Source organism: Melospiza georgiana, chromosome 4 (assembly GCF_028018845.1).
Source record: "Melospiza georgiana isolate bMelGeo1 chromosome 4, bMelGeo1.pri, whole genome shotgun sequence".
NCBI lineage: Eukaryota > Metazoa > Chordata > Aves > Passeriformes > Passerellidae > Melospiza > Melospiza georgiana.
Genome location: NC_080433.1, coordinates 51,002,051 through 51,019,558, shown reverse-complemented (window position 1 = coordinate 51,019,558; position 17,508 = coordinate 51,002,051). Strand labels below are relative to the sequence as shown.

The window sequence follows — 17,508 nt, the reverse complement described above, 5'->3', positions numbered from 1 at the left end:
CTCCAAATGGGTGCCTCTAGAAAGCAAATTCAAGTGGGCCCTCCCCCAACTGATTCAGGAAAATATTTCCTTGGAGGAAAGTGGAAAAATTGGTTTATTTAACAGACAAAGCATTTACCAGCACAGAAAATGAACAATATTAAACAATAAAACTTCTTGCCAATCTGAAGAGATGACAAACTCAGAAAGTCCTTTTTGTGGGCTGTAGCTCAGCTCCCCCAGTCTGTTAGCAATCCCTCTTTGGCAGGATATGTCGCAGGCCAGGCCAGGCCCCGAGGGGCCACAGGTGTGAGCTGCTGGTGCTCCTCTGGGTGCTCAGTCCAGAGCAGGTTTAAACAGGTCCAAGAAAAAGAAAAACCACAGTCCAGGGAACTTCTCTGCCTCAGAGAGCTAAAAACTGGCTAAAAGCAAAGGAGAGCTCTGTCTTGCCATCTGTCCATCTGCAGAAAACACAGTCCAGGGGAAGGATGCAGGGGAGCAAGTGTAGTTTCTGACAACAAACTGCACACTTCTTCTCTCCCCCCCTTCTCTCTCAGAACCAGTCTTAAAGATGCAAAAGTTATTTCTGGGCTAAACAGACAAATGGGGATACAAGCATCATAAAGACACCCCAGGACACTGCCACACAGGGTTGGTATGGCTGGAGTTAAGAGGAGGAAGATGTGACACACATGCCACTGCTGACTGAACAGTCCTGAAGCAGGCAACCCGCTCTGCTGGTACACTGCTCTGGGCTACTGGATTTTCATCTAAGTGTCTTTCAAAACTCAATGCTGAATTCATCATACCGCAAAATTAAACACTTCTGTGCAGGGAAACATAGAATAAACAGCTTTTCTTTCTCTTTACCCTTTGCTTGCTCTGTGTCCTTGATGTATCCACATTTAGGAACTTACTGTCCCCCTGTGGCAGTGTTGGCATCCTTGAGATTTACGACACTTCTGATCTGGATGTGCTGTTACTTTCTCACAGACCTTCTCTTCAGCAAACATGTTAGTTTGTATAAAGCATTCTTTCAGCTTTTCATCTTTTGAAGGTTTATGCACAATTAAGTCCCTGGCATCTTTGCTAATCCACAGATGGTTCTTAGTCTGCGCTGGCTAATGCCTCAGCCATGGTACACGTCACATACCTAACCAGGGGCTGTCACCAAGTGTCAGAGCCCATTTTAGCTCTAGCTACATTAAGCTGGCTCTTCTTAAATTGAAGCAGACAAACAACACTGAACACAAACAGCAGCACTGCTGGTCCTTTCCCACAGTGGGAAACATCTACTGGCCAGGGATGTATAGTTCAAACTGTGACTCAAAACTTTGCATCATCTCAATACATCCAGCAGTATTCAGGCTGGTAATAAATCTGTGAACTTGTAAAGACAGAGCTTGAGCAAACTTCCCTACTGCCCCAGTTGTGGCCTAATTACTGCTGATATGTATGCTAGCACAGCTTCTAAGGCTATGCCAAAATCATGCAGCTAAAATGCTGCTGACTTGGCTTCCACAGCTGACACACTGGGCCTTGTGTTTTCAACATTTTGTGTTTATGCCTTAAATCCAGGCATAGATGGCAAAATGTAATTAGTATTTTAGCTGGGGTTTCACAATTTTGCCTCCTGCCCATTGGTCTGCTTTGACTTCTTTTAAATCAATGAAAAAGAACTATAGGCTTCTCCTGTATTTTTTAAATACTAACTTCAGCAACTAATTTGCTGGAAAGTATAGATATGATGTCAGATTTACCAGCTCTAACACAGTTGGAATTGATGGCTGAACCTCCCCCACCATTTTATGAAGTGAGAAGCAACCACTTCTAAGACAGACTGATCTGAAATTAGCTTTCCAAAGCTCACCTTATAGGTATTTCATCCTTGTGGAATAAAATCTCAACCTGATTCAGAGCATGTGCTTTTTCTCTTTCATGTCTGTTAAAGCCCATCTCTTGAACACAGGCAGCAGAGTGTGAACAGCTTGAAAAAGACATTCCAGCTCTCTCTCGAAACACCCTGCAGGCAATTTTTACAGGCAGGAGCACAGAGAAAAGTTTTGTCTCTTTTGGATTTGTAACTGCTGCTGGGAACATCTGCAGACTTTGCCTTCTTCTGTCCTTTATGGAGATCATGTGTCATTTTAGATTTTGTCAAGAGTTATGATAGAAGTCACTAGTCTGCTCCCCCCAGTTCTGCTCATCCCCCTGCAGCCAGCTCCCCCTTAATAATTACAAAAATAACAAATTTGTGCACACTGTTATTATTGTCTTCTGGTATTAAACTTCCATGAAAATTATTGTTAAAAAACAAATACAGGATAAAGACAACACTTGAGTAACATTGCTTGAATATAAAAGTGACCACGGGACTTTCCATTAGAATACTTCTGACAGAATAAACAGCTTCTGCAAAGTTGGTATCTTCCACAGCCAACAAACATGTTATTTCCTTCTGGATGCAACTTTGAGAGAACTAGTCTGATTTGATAAATTGATCCAAAGTACTTTCTTCTGAGCTAGCTCTAGGGTAAAAATGGAGTTGGCTTGTTGCCCAGCTAGGCTCCTCATCCACCCCACATCAAACTGCACATTTTTCCATTTTTCTGTGTGATGCGTACAGAAGGGCAGAGTCAGACATGGGGATGAGGGTACTGGGACCCCAAACAATGAGGGACATAGCACTGAGCCCAGCTTTCTTATGGGGGACTTCCCAGACCCAGGACAGCTTGCCCAGACAGCCCAGGGGATGTGGGCTCTGCCTGTGCTGCATTTGCTGTTGCAGGCAACTTAACCTGCAGGTCCAGAGCAGAGGTCTGCCTTGGGACAACGCTTGGTGTGGCCAGACCTTATGCCAGACAAGTTTTCCACAAATGAAAAATATTACTGATCTTAAATGAAATAAAATGAAAAAGGAAAAAAAAACTACAGTGGAAGGTAATCCAATGAATTCAGCAGAAAAAATTTTATCAAGTTATTGCTTTTTATAAACTTTTTTTTTTATTTCAGGGTGGTTTTTCTCCCTTAGAGCATATGAAAGGAAACATATGCTGGAGTACCGGAATTTCTAGTTAAACTGTGCCATGCATCTGCTCTGCTTAATGGACGTGCTTAGAAAACAAGCCATTCATTGTCACAGAATGCTGCATTTCTGACCTTTACGAATATGACACAAATTAAGTGAAACGCCTGTTTACACCGCCTCTCCCAGCCCTCCCAAGGAGCAGAGGCCAACTGTGAGAGGTGCTGTGGCAATGCACTGTAGGACTGTCTGTGCCATCAAAGCCTTGAGACTCCCTGACAAGCATGAAATCCATTTGCACTGTTTGTTGTCTTCATTTCAAATGACGCTTTACCCATCACTGAAAGACATAACCTGCTCTTACATATTTCTGCTTTCCTGTTGTGTTTCCTGTATCATAGCTGAGCATGAACACACTATGCACAACTTTTCTGATACATTAATGAAGTATCCTGGCCAAGATACAATGAGCTCATCCTTGTGATGCATGAAGCCTCACAGCTGGCCTGGAAAGAATATCTTAATCTAATTATTTTCCTGGTTTGATTTAGTGCAAAGTAGAAACTTAGCCTTATTGATAAAGTGGTTTAAAAAGGATGATGTTTAACTATGGTTTCCAAATTTAATTTATTTAAGGACTTCAATGAGAAATGTTTGATTAAGGTGATACCCCCAAGCTAACCACTTTGGCTAAGCAGAGTTAGCCAAAAACCATTTAGCCATCTCAGATACGTTTAAACATAATTAAATTAAAATGGTATTTTATAATGCCTTAAACATTTGTTAGGGAAAGCTAGTTTTGCCAAGATGACAGAACTCTATCCTTAGGCAGCTTCTTAAACTGCATGCTAACTTGAGCAGTGGCAAGGATTTCCAGGGCAGGCATGAACAAGAAATGCAGAGGAAAGCTTGATCTGACTTACACTATGAAACTTGGACCAGATCTTAGCATACCTACTAACAACCTTGCTAACTGAACAAGGGGTGCTGATAACTTACTAGCAGCTGTAAACCAAGCCAGGCACTCAGACATCAGCTTCTTGAGAGCAGTGTCATACTTATAGTCAAGGAGTAGTTTATCTAAATACTGATTCACAATTATGTGCAGAGATGGCAAGGTTTTTAGCCAGGAGACATTGTTAAAAGTCACAAAATCCATGTCTGGGTTTCATGCAAATCTCTGAACTGACATTTTCAGAAGACATTCCCATTCAACACCTGCATACAAAGAAAAAGCCCTCTTAGTAGTAGAGCCTCTTCAAATCAACATCCCCTCCCTACATATATTTAGGCCCAGAAGAGGCAGGAAAGTCAAAGGAACATACAGGATTTTTTTCCAAGATTAGGAAATATTTGGAGTTTACAGCCAGCTTTGGAATCAGCTTGTGCCTGGTGTACCATCTCCAAAAGACCCTTAAAAAGTTGCTCTACATTGAGCTTGAAAAACTATGTCCTGAGAGAAAAAAAAATTAAATTAAATACAGAGTGTAAAATCAAACAGGTTGAAACAATAAAAAAAGTGAGTTGGTTGAAAATTAGAGATCTAATCTAAAGCTCAAGTGAAATCAACAGAAAAAGTCCCACTGATTTTGATGGACTTGGGCATTTTACAAGGCCTCACATCACGTGCCAGGCAGCACAAAACGTGTTGCTCCCTGTGCCTGTTAACCTCTTACTCCATGGAAAAAAGGTGTCTGCCAAAATAGCTGTAGGAAGGGACTAACCACATCCTTTCAGGATGCACGGGTGCAGAGCAGGATATGCCTGCTTGCTCGTCACACAGCATGGCATGGAGGTGCTTGCAGCTGTGGGGGGCTCAGGGACAGCCTCAGCCCCAGGGCATGCTGGCAGGCTGCCCTGGTGCCAGTGTGCTGCTGCACTGGAAACTCTGGTCAATGCCAGCTGCCCTGAAACTCTTGGTTTGGACATGGAGGGGGACATGAACAAACTGGGATATACAGGGCAAAACAGTCATGCATGGGATGCGAGTAGCTGTCCCATGAGTGCCTGGGCAGAGGACTAAGAGAACCATAATATGCTATATCCTATAGACAAATGATAGATCCTCTTCTGCAGAGGAAGCAAGTTCTCCAGAAAGGAATAGAAAATTGTGAAATATGTTAACCTGCCCTAAGAGCCAGAACAGTAATCAGAAATTCTGCCTCTGAGTTTCTGACCCTCTTTCATCATTCCACTTTTCTTCTTCCTTTTGCAGGCAGTCTGGATCCAGCCCAGCTCTTGCCACACTTACTATGCCCTAGCTCCAGAGCACATGGCGACCACAGAGGACCAGGCACATACAGCACGCTCCTTCCCCACCCTCCATAAACATTCACTGACAATGAAGCGCCAGCAGGGATTTTCCCCATAACAGTTACTGATGGCATCAGCCAAAGTGCTGGGGAGGCACAGCCAGCCCAGTATAGCCACTCCTTGTCTCAAGGATATAAATCCTCAACAGCCTCCGGGGAGTGAATTTACCACTGTCAGCCCCATAGCTCCTCTCCTTACAACATGAACCAGCAGGAAAGCAAGCAGGTTCATACTGGAACTGTTTTGTTTTGGCAAACTTGGAGGGTTTTTTCTCTTTCTCTTGCCTTTTTTTTTTCTTTTTTTTTTTTTTTTTTTTTTTTTTTTTAACAGAAGTGGTTTGTGTTTCATTTTGGCACTTTCCATCAAAGCAGTTGCATCAGAAAATTCCTGACCAGCTCTAATCTCCATCAGCGCAGCTGCGCTGCGGTCGCAGCACCACCCGCCCTGCCGGTGCCGGCCCCAGGACTTCCCCTCGCCGGGGCTGGCACCCTCCTGCCCCCACCCCGCCACCACCCCTGCTGCTTCTGCTGCTTGAGTGGTGTGGACAATGCTGGGCGCTTATTCCCACACCTGCCACCAGGATCCTTGTCCACCCATGCAGTTGTGAGTCTCACAACTGACTCTAACCTCGCCTGGGAAAAAACAGCTCTGAATTTCATTTTAACGCTAGAAAGTGAGTTTCTCACGTAGCTGGAGAGGATGTTGCCAACAGGAAGAAAAGGCAAGAGAAGGAGATTTTAAAGATCATAAAACAGGTGGTGGCAGCCCCGCAGAAGGGATCACAACAATGCGCTGGCACAGCCTTCCCAGCAGGGCTGGATCCCTATGCAGGCACTGACTGGCCCTGTGCTCCACCTTGGTTTGCAATATTTGAACAGGAAGTTTGATCAAAACAGAGCTTCCTATTTTACAGCTCACAAAATACAAACAGGGTCTGTCAGCAGGTTTTTGCTGTAAACTGGATGGCTCAGCACCTGTTGGAGGCTGGCAGGAAGGGCTGGAGAACTGCTCTCTGGAGAAAAGGCAGCTCTTTAGAAATGACTGTAAGCTTATAGAAAAAGCCAACAGCCTAATAATTGTATTGATAATAATTGCAACTAATAATTTTCACCAATATTGATGCATTTTTTTAACCTTGATCCGAGTTAGGTGTAAGACACAGTTTTACCATCTTCTTGCCACCTCTGCCTCAAGGGAGCAAACCGCTGCCCAGTTTATCTTGTCAAATTGCAAACACAGACTGGAACTACAATTGCTGCCAACCACACCAGCTGTAACTCCCCAGAAGCTTGGATACATGGAGGTGGCCAGACAAGCTAAAATTGTCATACCAGAGATGAAAAGTCAACTAAGAGACTTCTCCAAAATTATGCCATCATATTGTTATTACTTCTTTGCTGTGTGGAAGCAGACATCTAAAAATTTTGGCTTTTTGCTGCATTATATGTTTGTGAATTTTATTAGACTAATTTGAAAGATTCAAAATGATGAATAAATTGCTACTCTGTTTGCTTTATCTGCTATTGCAGCCTATGCCCAACAGATGTTACGTATGAAATTCAAATTACATCTTCAAATGGAGCATGACTTGGTAATGAATAATTCAAGATATATACTGAAAATTAGAATGCTGTTTTTAAACAGTGTGTTTCTTAGCAGAGGCAACGTCAGTGGAAAAATACTCACCTATTTATCTGGCCATTTTCCACCTCTGTGAAATCATTTGAATCATTGCTGATGTTATCATCTTCAGGGACAGTCATATTCTGCAATTCGGTCAGTTCTAATCCAGCTTTGAAAGGCATGCTGGGTGAGGAGCTGTACCTATCCAAGTGGATCTTCAAATACTAGTGTTTGGTTGGTATCTTGTGAGTAAACTGGAGCCACAGTGTTCGCAACCTAAATCAAACAAAAGGAAAAAACCCAAGATGTATACCAAAACTAGCAGGCAATATCAAATATCACCAGGAGAAACCAGTGAAACCTGCGTGGGAGGGACATCCATACCAACCAATTTTGTACTGTTAGATGGACCTCAGGTTATTATCTAAATACATTGCTGAACAATAGTAACCTTGTATGTCTTAATGAGATCAAGCTCACTAACCTTATAAATTTACCCTGTCCTGCAATCTATTGCTGAAGACAGTAATTTTTTTTAAACTTGTGAGCAAGCCCAGCCTGTTTGTTTCAGGAAAAAAGATTAACCTCAAATTAAGGAATAAAAACTATTTGCTTGTCCAAGTCTGTCCCAATTCAATATCTGGTGTTTGTCCTCTCTATGCTCTCCATTCTTACTTAAAAATATAAAATACATGTCCACGCTGATGCTAAGTGGGATACAAAGAGGGATAGAGTAATCCCGGTACTCTGTGCTACTAGCACATGTATTCCAACTTGTTAAGGATTTTTGGGAAAGCACAGGTGCAGTGGACGCTTTGTTCAAATTTTTGGATGGTTAAACTTGTTACGAACAAGGAGAGAAACAGAAAAACCCAAAATCCCTAAGCTGATGTATCACAGAAAGAAAGAGCAATGTATACCTTGTGTCAAGCAGTTACTATCTAGAGACCAGGTGATGTCTCTTCAGATAGATGTGTTCCATAAAAGCACAGAGAGGAGCACCAAAGGCAGATCAGAGAAGCCTGCTACAGTGACATACTTCCTCATCAGCAATGCAAAGCAACTGAAAGACCAATATTTTCCGGAGCCCAACCACCCTCGGCTGAGCTACAACTCCAGCGTGGTAGTGAGGCAACAGCAAGTTACTCTGCACCACAACTCTCTCAATTCTCATTTTGTGAATGAATTTCCTGCAGTATTGCCAAACAACTATTCAGCCTGGGGTACGTGGTGAACCCTCAGACACCAGATTAATTTGGGGATATTTTAAATTCTCAGGGCTACCTCAAAGCCATTGAACAGCATGCAACCAGAGGCATGAACATCCCCAGGCTCCTGCAGGGCGAGACAGGAGGATGTAGTTCACTTGTTCAGTTATGACATCTGCCTGTTTCAAATTAAGTTTACAGAAGCCAGTACTTCTGTTTTATACCACATCCCCACCACACAGAAGATAGCTTTGCAAATGAGCAGCTTTTTCCCTGTAAATTCTTTCTCAGAAACGCCATGTTCAATTCCTCAAGAGCCCATCCTGTCCAAAGTTCAGGTGCCAAGTTTAAAGGCTATCCTCGAGGCTAACAGCAGGATCCCTTCTCTTCAACTGAAGGAGCAGCTAGGCATGTGATTATAGCAGCAAACACTGCCTGGTGCAAGGGTAGAGTTTGGGGTGTGTGAGCTGGGTACTTTTCAACTCCTCTGCAAAAGAGATTTCCACTACAGATAGCAGGAGAAAACTGCTCAGGTATTATATTAAAATGTTGGCACAATAAAATATTAAAAAAAAAAAAATTGATTTAGGCTGCTGATAAATAAAGGCAGACTGGCAAGCAGAGGGTGGTTTTAGCATTCTGGAACAGTCTTCCCAGAGGCTGCAGGGATATAACAGTCTACCTATTTTGGAAGAGAAGCACAGTCTTTTTATAAAAGGATAAAGCCACAGGAGACAGCAACTGCTGAGGTGGCAAGGACCAACCCCACTGAATTCTGAAGTTTCTTGTGACCGTGAGTTCCTAAAATAAACAATTTCTTAAGAGACCCGGCAACCTCTGTACCAGGATCTGGGTCCCCTGGCATTTTAAAGGCCCTGTATAAAGGTTCAGCTGAGATTCAAGCAGAGAAGCTTTTCCTTTGGGCACCGTTATGCATCATGATGCCCAGGAGGATTTTCAGAACTGCCTTGACATTGCCTGTGCTTAATAAATTCCCCATTAAGTGTCTCAAAAGCAGGTGCTGAAATTAGCAGCCGTGTGAGGTAAGCAGCGCACTGGAGAGCGGCTGCACAGCTCACTGACGTGTGGCTCCAGCTTCGCCCTCTGCCCCTCTGTCCCTGAAACACTGCAGCACCAGACTGGCAGCAACACAGCTCCCCGCTTCATTCCCAAGGAATCTTTGCAGCACAAAAGTGACAAGCTTTGTCTGTTTCAATCAAAACCCTGCTTCTACAGAAAACTAATTGAATGAAGACTCTTCGAGGGCATGTAGTGATAGGGCAAGGGGGAATTGCTTTAAACTGAAAGAGGACAGGTTTAAGTTAGATATTAGGAAGAAATTCTTCACTGTGAGGGTGGTGAGGCACTGGAACAGGTTGCCCAGAGAAGTTGTGGATGCCCCATCTCTGGAGCTGTTCCAAGGTCAGGCTGGATAGGGCTTTGTACAACCTGGTGTAGTGGAACGTGTCCTTGCCCATGGGAGAGGGGTTGGAATGAGGTGATCTTGAAGCTCTTTTCCAACACAAACCCTTCCATGATTCTATAGGACAGAGCAAAATCTTAGAGCAAGCTGAAGCACCAGCAACCATTTCAGCAGATTTCATGTTTCAGACAGACAAGTTGCTCCTGAAGCATCATGACAGTGGGCGTATCTCTGAATATGTGTCAGGTTCTTGCTAGGGTAAGTGATTTACTAAAAAACCACCATAACAAAAACAAACAAAAAAATCTTGAATCAAATAATGCATAGCACTGCCAAGTATGAGAAAACCTAATCTCAGCGTCAAAACATGAGGTGGGTAGGGAGAGAGTGGTGGGGCTGGGAACTGAGGTTTTCATTGTCATGGCATGAACTCATCACAGATCTCTGGCAAAGTAAAACCAACATGTCCTCTGCATCTCCACCTATAAAATTAAGATGATAATAGCAACACTAATACTCTGTTTGTGAAGTGCTTGAAGATTTAGAGACGAAGGGTGATACAAGCGTGATACCAGGAATAAAACACTATGTAAATCACAAAATTTTTGCAATAACTTCATCTTAGAGATATACAGAGAAAACACTTTGTCACTGCTAATTACTCTGGGCACTCTCCACAGTCAATGGAGTATAGGTGGTCACATGAATTTCATCCCCAAATCACCTAGTCTAAAATTCAAGTTCACTCATGGGACAAATCACAGAGCCTAAATAAAATCTAAAATCCCAGAAGGTTAGGGATCATGTCAAATAGCTTAATTCCCAACAAATCCAGTGTCCACTCCAGACCTGTCACTTGGCCTCTACAGCAGAGCCTGCTGCTGGAAGACAACCCCCTGACCCATGGGAGGGGTCTGCAGTCACACTGAGCTGTTCCCTGCAATTGCAATAGCTTTGTTCCCAAAAGGAGATTCAATGCTGGGATAGCTGAGCAAGTTGCCACCTCAAGTGTGCATGCCACTAGTGCTGTGAGAAAAAAATCCCAAAATTGTTTCAACTAATAAAAATTCACCATATGTTGATACTGAGCTATAATGGAAGCAGCAAGGTAATATTTGTACTTCTACGGCCTTTTCATTCAAGAAATGTCTTAAAAGACATGCAAATAAAAATGCTATGTTGGCAAGAGTTCTTAGGCTGAGCTTTATTCCTAATTCAAATTGAAAGACAGTAAATAATCACATTAATAGTAACTGCAGAAATTCCAATCACCTCAGCCACTGTGCCTACTACTCTGTCCTACTACTCAGCTTTTAACTTCTTGAAAGGAAAACCTCCAGAGACTCACAACCAAACCTCTTCTTCCAGACAAATACTTAGTAAATCATAAAGGACAAATCTGAATTTTGCTCTTGCTTCAAATTTTTCTACTCAAATGGGCAAGCACTTCTTCTTGTAAAAGGCATCAGCCGGAGAGAAGATCAGCAAAGAGCTAATGACTCTTCAAAACAAACCTCAAGGATCTGTGTTTGGTAGCTGACCCAGCTCCTCTGTTTGGTAGAAAAGCATTGCTCTGGCCTAGCAACTTGGCTTTCTCTTTAAATCTCCCATTATATGTCTTGTAAAAGCCATTACAGATAATTTATTTGCTGTGTGCTCCTTGCAGAATATGGGAAAGATTACAACTGGTCACAACTTCAGGAGGACTATGAGAGGACACAAGAAGAAAAAATGAGCTTATTATTTTCAAGGACACAGAGACCTTCACAAGCCATTAAAACATATTCCAAGAACTGTATTAATTTTTTCTGTTGACTTGTGAAACATAAAAAAAAAAAAAAAATCCCTGCAACTTCATTTTCCTGGACTGTAAAAATTCCACAAGAGCAGTAATGGGATCAAAAATTTTATGTTTGGAAAAATTATGATAATACAGACAATCTATTTCTTCTGGTTCATGCATGAATCCTTTCTAGGCCATACATGGAAGAGGTATAATCTCAGAAAACACTTAGTCAGAAGCTGTGTTTCTAAAAAGAACATCATCACTCCTGGTAGTAATCACAATGGCTTATTTCATGGTTTTTTCATATCCTGTAAATGACACAGTTCCATAAGTGTAATCTTAAGGCACGTGGCTGCTCAAAAGCTGACCCAGTACATGAGAGGCATTTGGGCAAGTGGTCAATCTGGACCACATCTAGTCCATCTCTGGGTATGGTTTTTGCAATATGCCCTTCCACTGGGAATTTCATTCACTGCACACTTCCTGCAGTCAAATGGTCTTGGGGCTGGTAAATATCCAAGACACACTAAGCACTTTGAACTATGGAAATCAAGATAATTTGCTCAAAAGACAAAATGTGACTCAACTTTCTTCTCAAAGAGAGTATTGCCAAGAAAAACTTGGTTGGTTACAAGTCATCAGAACCCTGCACTCGAGTTTCACACAAGCTGTTTTTAGCCCTGCAAAGCCTGAGATGTGATTCTTTGGTGATACTTTTGAAAGTTTTTCAAAAAGCAATGTGGCCAGTAAGACACCATGGATATAAATAATGAAACACAGAGACTGAAACTCTGCGTACGAACTCTTCACTTAAATGACAGAAAGCAAGAATAGGCTTTATACGTAACAGTATCACACTGGGAGGCAGGGAAGCAACTATCAGCTTTTTGTTCTGCACTGGTGACACCTGACATGAGGGACATAAAGCTCCAGACTTACTCCTCATCTACAGAAAGGACAAAATGGAGAAATGACAGAAGAGCCACTGAGATAACAAAGAGCTTGGAAATTAGACTGACTCACATCCACTGAGCAAGCATCTGCAGTGCTTGAAATGTCATTGCCTCCAGCTCCTCAGCTCTGCCCCTCTGCAGCAGACTGCAGCCACAGGAGCAGCGGAAGGAACCGCGTTCACCCCAGCCCCAGTGGTGTCCCAGCTGGGTCCAGGTGCCACACAGAACCAACAGGGGCAGTGCCAGGATGAGGGCAGCGCGGTGGCCAGAAGGCCTTGGCGCTGCTGCAGCCATTTGCTTGGTGTCTGCAAGCTGCCCCCTCTCATCCCCAGGCTCCTCTCTCTCACAACCCCCACAGCATGCAGGATGGAAACAGTTAAAAGATAAGATAGGGGGTGGGAAAACAAGTGTCAGAAGTCTTGGGAAGGAAGCTCAGAAAAGGATGCCATAAAACAGAAGTGATGAGAACAAATGTGGATAGTCAGCCATTCTCTTGGTAGTGCACGACCTTGTGCTGCAACAGGAAAATGTTCCTGTTCTCCCCCATCACTGTCCACACTGCCCTTCTATGCTGCCATGAAGAAAGGGAAGACAGTCCCAAATTAAGTTTCGACAGGCTACTCAGCTGATCAAAGGCAGGCAAATAAGAAACCATAAAATCCCAGTCTGATTCACCAAGTGATTCATTACTTTAGGCAAAACACTTAAAGATGAGCCATAAAGGAAAATGGTCTTAAGTACATTTTTGTTTAGAGCCCTTCCCAGTCAAATTAGGAAAGGCATTTGGCAGAGGAATATAGTCACATTTTTTCCTAATTATATTTCTTTGTGAAATCCTCTCGACAGTCTTGGTTTTCAGAAGAGATCCCACAACGCACCGCCACAAATAAACGCGCTCTTGTCTTCCACAGAGAGTGGAAATTCTGTATGAGTGGGGCTTTATGGGTCACTGCAACAAAACACGCTATCCAGATGTATTTCTAAGAGTTAAACAGCAGCTTTGAAATTCCCATTTAAGTAAACTTTTGTACTACAGAAGGAAGAATCCTTTGTATAAGTTCACGTGTAACTCACTTTTCCTCTGCCCCAGTTTACAAGTAATTTCTCTGCCTCAGTTTTCTTGACTGTAAGAGACTTGAAGCAATATTTACCTGATAAGCTTGGGTAAATATTTTAAACACTAACTGCAAAACATGTAAAAGCTGCCATTTTTCCCAGGAGCAGCTGCTCAAACTTCTTGGATTGGATTAAGGTCACAGCAGTAAGTATCAATCAGAAAGAAAACTGAATTCAGGCTTAAAATATTTAAATATTTCCATAACATCCACTTGTCTTCACAATACAAACTTGTAAGTGATGGTTATTATCATGTTAGTTGCTACGCAGATTCCAACAGAAATGAACAAGATGCTAAAAAGAGAGAGAAGAGTACAGGAGAGAGTCCCATTTCTGCTCGGTCACCACTCTTACACTGCTAAGAACAAGCTCCCAAAACAGCAAACACAGACAAAATGTAGGACAGAGACCCAGGATGAGCATTCTCCAAGCAGGAAGGCCGAGAGAGCACTGCCTCCCCTTCCACCCTTTAGTACCCTTGTAAAAAGCAGGATTTGGGCACGAAGGACAATTGATTCTCCACATTTTACAGCAGTCTGCAGAAAGCCTCAAACTCGGGGGATAATCCTCTTCACACGGGTATGTGCAGCTTGGTGCTCACTGCCAACAGCCGTCTCCCATCCTCACCCAGGCTGGAGAGCCCAGTTGGTCCAACTACAGCATAAATAGTCTCAAGTGACGAGACAGAGGATGCTGCAGTGTGCTTCAGTGAAGTGCTCTCTCTATGGTGCCTCTTAAAAAGAAAAAAACCCGACCTTCCGAAAAGGCAAAGTCAAATAGGAGTCATTCAGCACGACAGTGAAGCAGATCCCATTTTAGTCAGTGAATTTCCACCGAGCCTCAGCAGAAGGCCCCTGCTCACCAGCAATATGGCAGTTCGGAGGTTTCACGCAGGTTTTGCAAAGCGGATTTCAGCGCCATTTCGGCATGGGCTTCTAGCCTGGAAAGGGCAGTTATTGATACCTACATCCTTCAGCAACAGATGGAATGTCCTTTTGGAGGCTTTTTAAACAAAGTTGGTGTTTTGGTAGCAAATGAAGTAAAATTTAGATGGAGGATGCTGTTTCTTTCTCCTCCTGCAGCTGTTTTTATTTCTTCTGATCTATGAAGGTTATTCTCAGAATGTAGGGGATTTTTGCTTTGTTATGCTTTTTATTCCTGCAATATATGTTATCAACTAAAATGTATCTTTTTCTTACACTTTACTTCTAGAACAATGTTCTATGTTATTTCGCCTTTCATGCACAAGTAAAAGCCAAACAAACCCGAAGATGAAGGAAGAAGAGCACAGGTTCCTATTTATAATTTGGATTAAAGGTTGGTAAATATGCCCCACAGCAGTCTGGGATTCTGAATAGCCTGCGGACATGAGGCGAGTTCAGCTGGTAGCGCAAGAAAACTACAGCTTCTCCTTCCATAAAACCAGCTGCCAGATCCAGGGTTTATTTCAGTCCTTGCAATGTCACATAAACAAAGCACGGCTTTACACACCTCATGGTCTCCTCCCTCACAAGGAAACAGACACATCCTAATGCTACAGGTTGCACTGCGAACTCTGCAGAACAATGGAACAAGCCCCCAGCCACAAGAGCGTGCTGGACGCCCACACGCGTGAGCCAAGGCACCCCGGGCATTCACCGGGGCCTCTTTTTGTTCTCGCCTCGGCTCACGGAAAGCGACCACCTCAGCTGTTACTATGTATTTACGGGCACCACGCACACGCGTGCGCGCCATGGGCCCGGACTGCATTTTCCGAATACCGTAAAACTTGCACTGACCCCACGGCAGCGCTGGCTTTAAGGGAAAGGCAGGAACGTTCCCCGGGCACGGCCACACCGCGGCCGCGCACGCTGCCCGGGCTGCGGCACCCGCCACCCGGCCGTCATAAGGGGCAAACTCATTTATTATTACTACATTTTTTTTCGCCGCCAGCGGAAGCCCGTAGCCGCAGACTGCCAGGTTTTTGTTTTATTTCTGCGGGTTTTGTTTGTTGGTGGTTTTTTTCCACAAACTGCTGCCCGCCTCAGCAGTCGGCGAGGGCAGCATCGCTCCCGCCTCCGGCGTGGCAGCGCGCCCCAGCCGCGGGAGATGCCGCATGGCCGCCCGTCCCCTCGTCCCCTCCGCCCCGTCGGGCTCCCCGAGCCCCGCCCGGCTGGCTGCTCGCGTTTTTAGGGTTCGCACCGGGCAGCACCAGGGGCGAGCAGACTCGTTTGGCAGGGGATGGGGGAGGGCTGCGCGCACGGCGGGGACAAAGCGCGGGCGGCGGCGGGCTCCGGGCTCCGGGCTCCGGCCCGCGCTGCGCGGCCGCGGCGCGGAGACAAAGGGGGCGCGGGGAGCCGCGGCCCCATCCCTCCCTCCCCTTGCATTAGCCGCTGCCGCCTACCTTCCCCAGGAGCCGCGGGGACCCTCCAAGAAGCGATCCACCTTTTCCGCCGGGATCCGACTGGAGAACCCCGACAAATAATTACAGTGATAAAAATTAAATAAAATTTAATTGGAAAAAAAAAAAAAAAAAAAGAAAGAAGAAGAAGAAGAAGAAGGAGAGAAAGGGGGGAGAAGGGGGGTAAATGAAACTGGCGAAACGAAAACGACGAGAAAGATGCCCTTCCTCCTCCCGCCGCGGGTGTGTGCATGTGGAGGTGGGCGGGCTGGCGGGAGCGCGCCGGGCGCGCGCCGCGCGGGGCCGGCGCCGGGGCCGCGCCTTCAGGTGCTGCGGGGCTCCGCGGGGCGGCCGCTCACACGGGCCGGGCAGGGCAGGGCACCCCCGGGACCCCGGCACGCACCGCTCCCCGGCCGCATGGACCGTCAACACCTTTCCTTAAAAAAAAATTTTTTTTACTCTTTTTACAAAAGACAGTAATTTTTTTTTTCACGCACGGTTGGAGAACCCCTCCTGGCAGCCAGGCTGGATTTTTGTGACTTGAAATGGCTACGGAAGATCTGGCACTATTGTGTTAGCCGATTTCCTGTTGTGTCATGCAAAAGGTATATGCTGAAAATGCTGCCATTTGTGCAAGAGGTCGGAGTATTTCCTGCTGGGGCAAGACGCCTTCCTTAAAATGAACGGGGGAATTCAATGCACGGATGATTTACTGTAGCCTGTTATTTCCATCCTAATATCTAGAAAGCATTGCATGAGCTTTTTGGCTTGGAAAAAACTTTTCAAGAACTAACCTGAAGCAAGATGGTATTGCAGCTGTCCTTGGCTGCCCTCCCCTACAGAACACATGACTTCCATGGGGTATCACAAGGCAAAGAATGAAAGGGTGATGGAGCCTGTGGGTTTGGGTGCAGTTTGCCTCGCTACCCATGGACGGTAATGGTTTCTGGGAAGCTTTCATGGCAACTCTTTCATAAGCTTCTTGAGGTGCTTGCTCTGGAATTTCCACTGCTATGTCTCATAAATGTCAGACCAAAAAGGCAGATGACACACATGAAGAACTGTGGTTTTCAAATTACTGATTTGCATACAGAAATTGGATTTCTGTTTTGGTATTTTCACAATTTTAAATTTTTTTCCCCAGTAGAGCAGTTCACAGAACCATAGAACCGTTTGGGTTGGAAGGACTTTTAAAAGTCATCTAGTGCAACTCCCAGCAATGAACAAGGACATTCTCAGCTATATCAAGTTGCTCAGAGCCCCATCCAGCCAGTCTTTGAAAGTTTTCAGGGATCCACCACCCCTCTGGGCAATCTCTTTCAGTGTTTCACCGCCCTCATTTTCCTTATATCTAATCTAAATTGACTCTCCTTAGTTTAGACCCTTGTCCTATTGCAACAGGCCCTGCTAAAAAGTTTGTCACTCTCTTTCTTATAGGCCCCCTGTAGGTAGGGAAAGGCCACCATAAGGTCTCCTTGGAGCCTTCTTTTCCCCAGGCTGAACTCTTTCAGCCTTTTCTCATAGGAGAGGGGCTCCATACCTATGATCGTCACCAGGACCCCACTGCTCCAGAGCCCCATGTGTCGCCTGTGCTGAGGACCCCAGAGTTCTCTGAATGTGAAGTGCTGTGCAAGCAGTAACCCAATTAACACCTATTGCACCCTGCTAGGGCAAGAGCCACATCATCCCAGCATTGAGAGTG

The 17,508-nt window shown here is 44.6% G+C and overlaps 1 protein-coding gene across 2 annotated transcripts in view; it reads right to left on the bottom strand.

The window, feature by feature from the left end:
- SLC38A1 (solute carrier family 38 member 1) overlaps positions 1-16,057 on the bottom strand; it is a 42,592-nt gene extending 26,535 nt beyond the window's left edge. For both annotated transcript variants that reach the window (XR_009114351.1, XM_058022009.1), the window contains exons 1-2: positions 15,810-16,057; positions 7,004-7,216 (exon numbers count right to left, since the gene is read on the bottom strand). Coding sequence is in view for 1 of the 2 variants with exons in the window: in XM_058022009.1 (XP_057877992.1) it covers positions 7,004-7,122 (119 nt within the window). In the remaining variant the exon portion in view is untranslated. The remainder of the gene's footprint in view (positions 1-7,003; positions 7,217-15,809) is intronic.
- Positions 16,058-17,508: the final 1,451 nt, after the last annotated feature.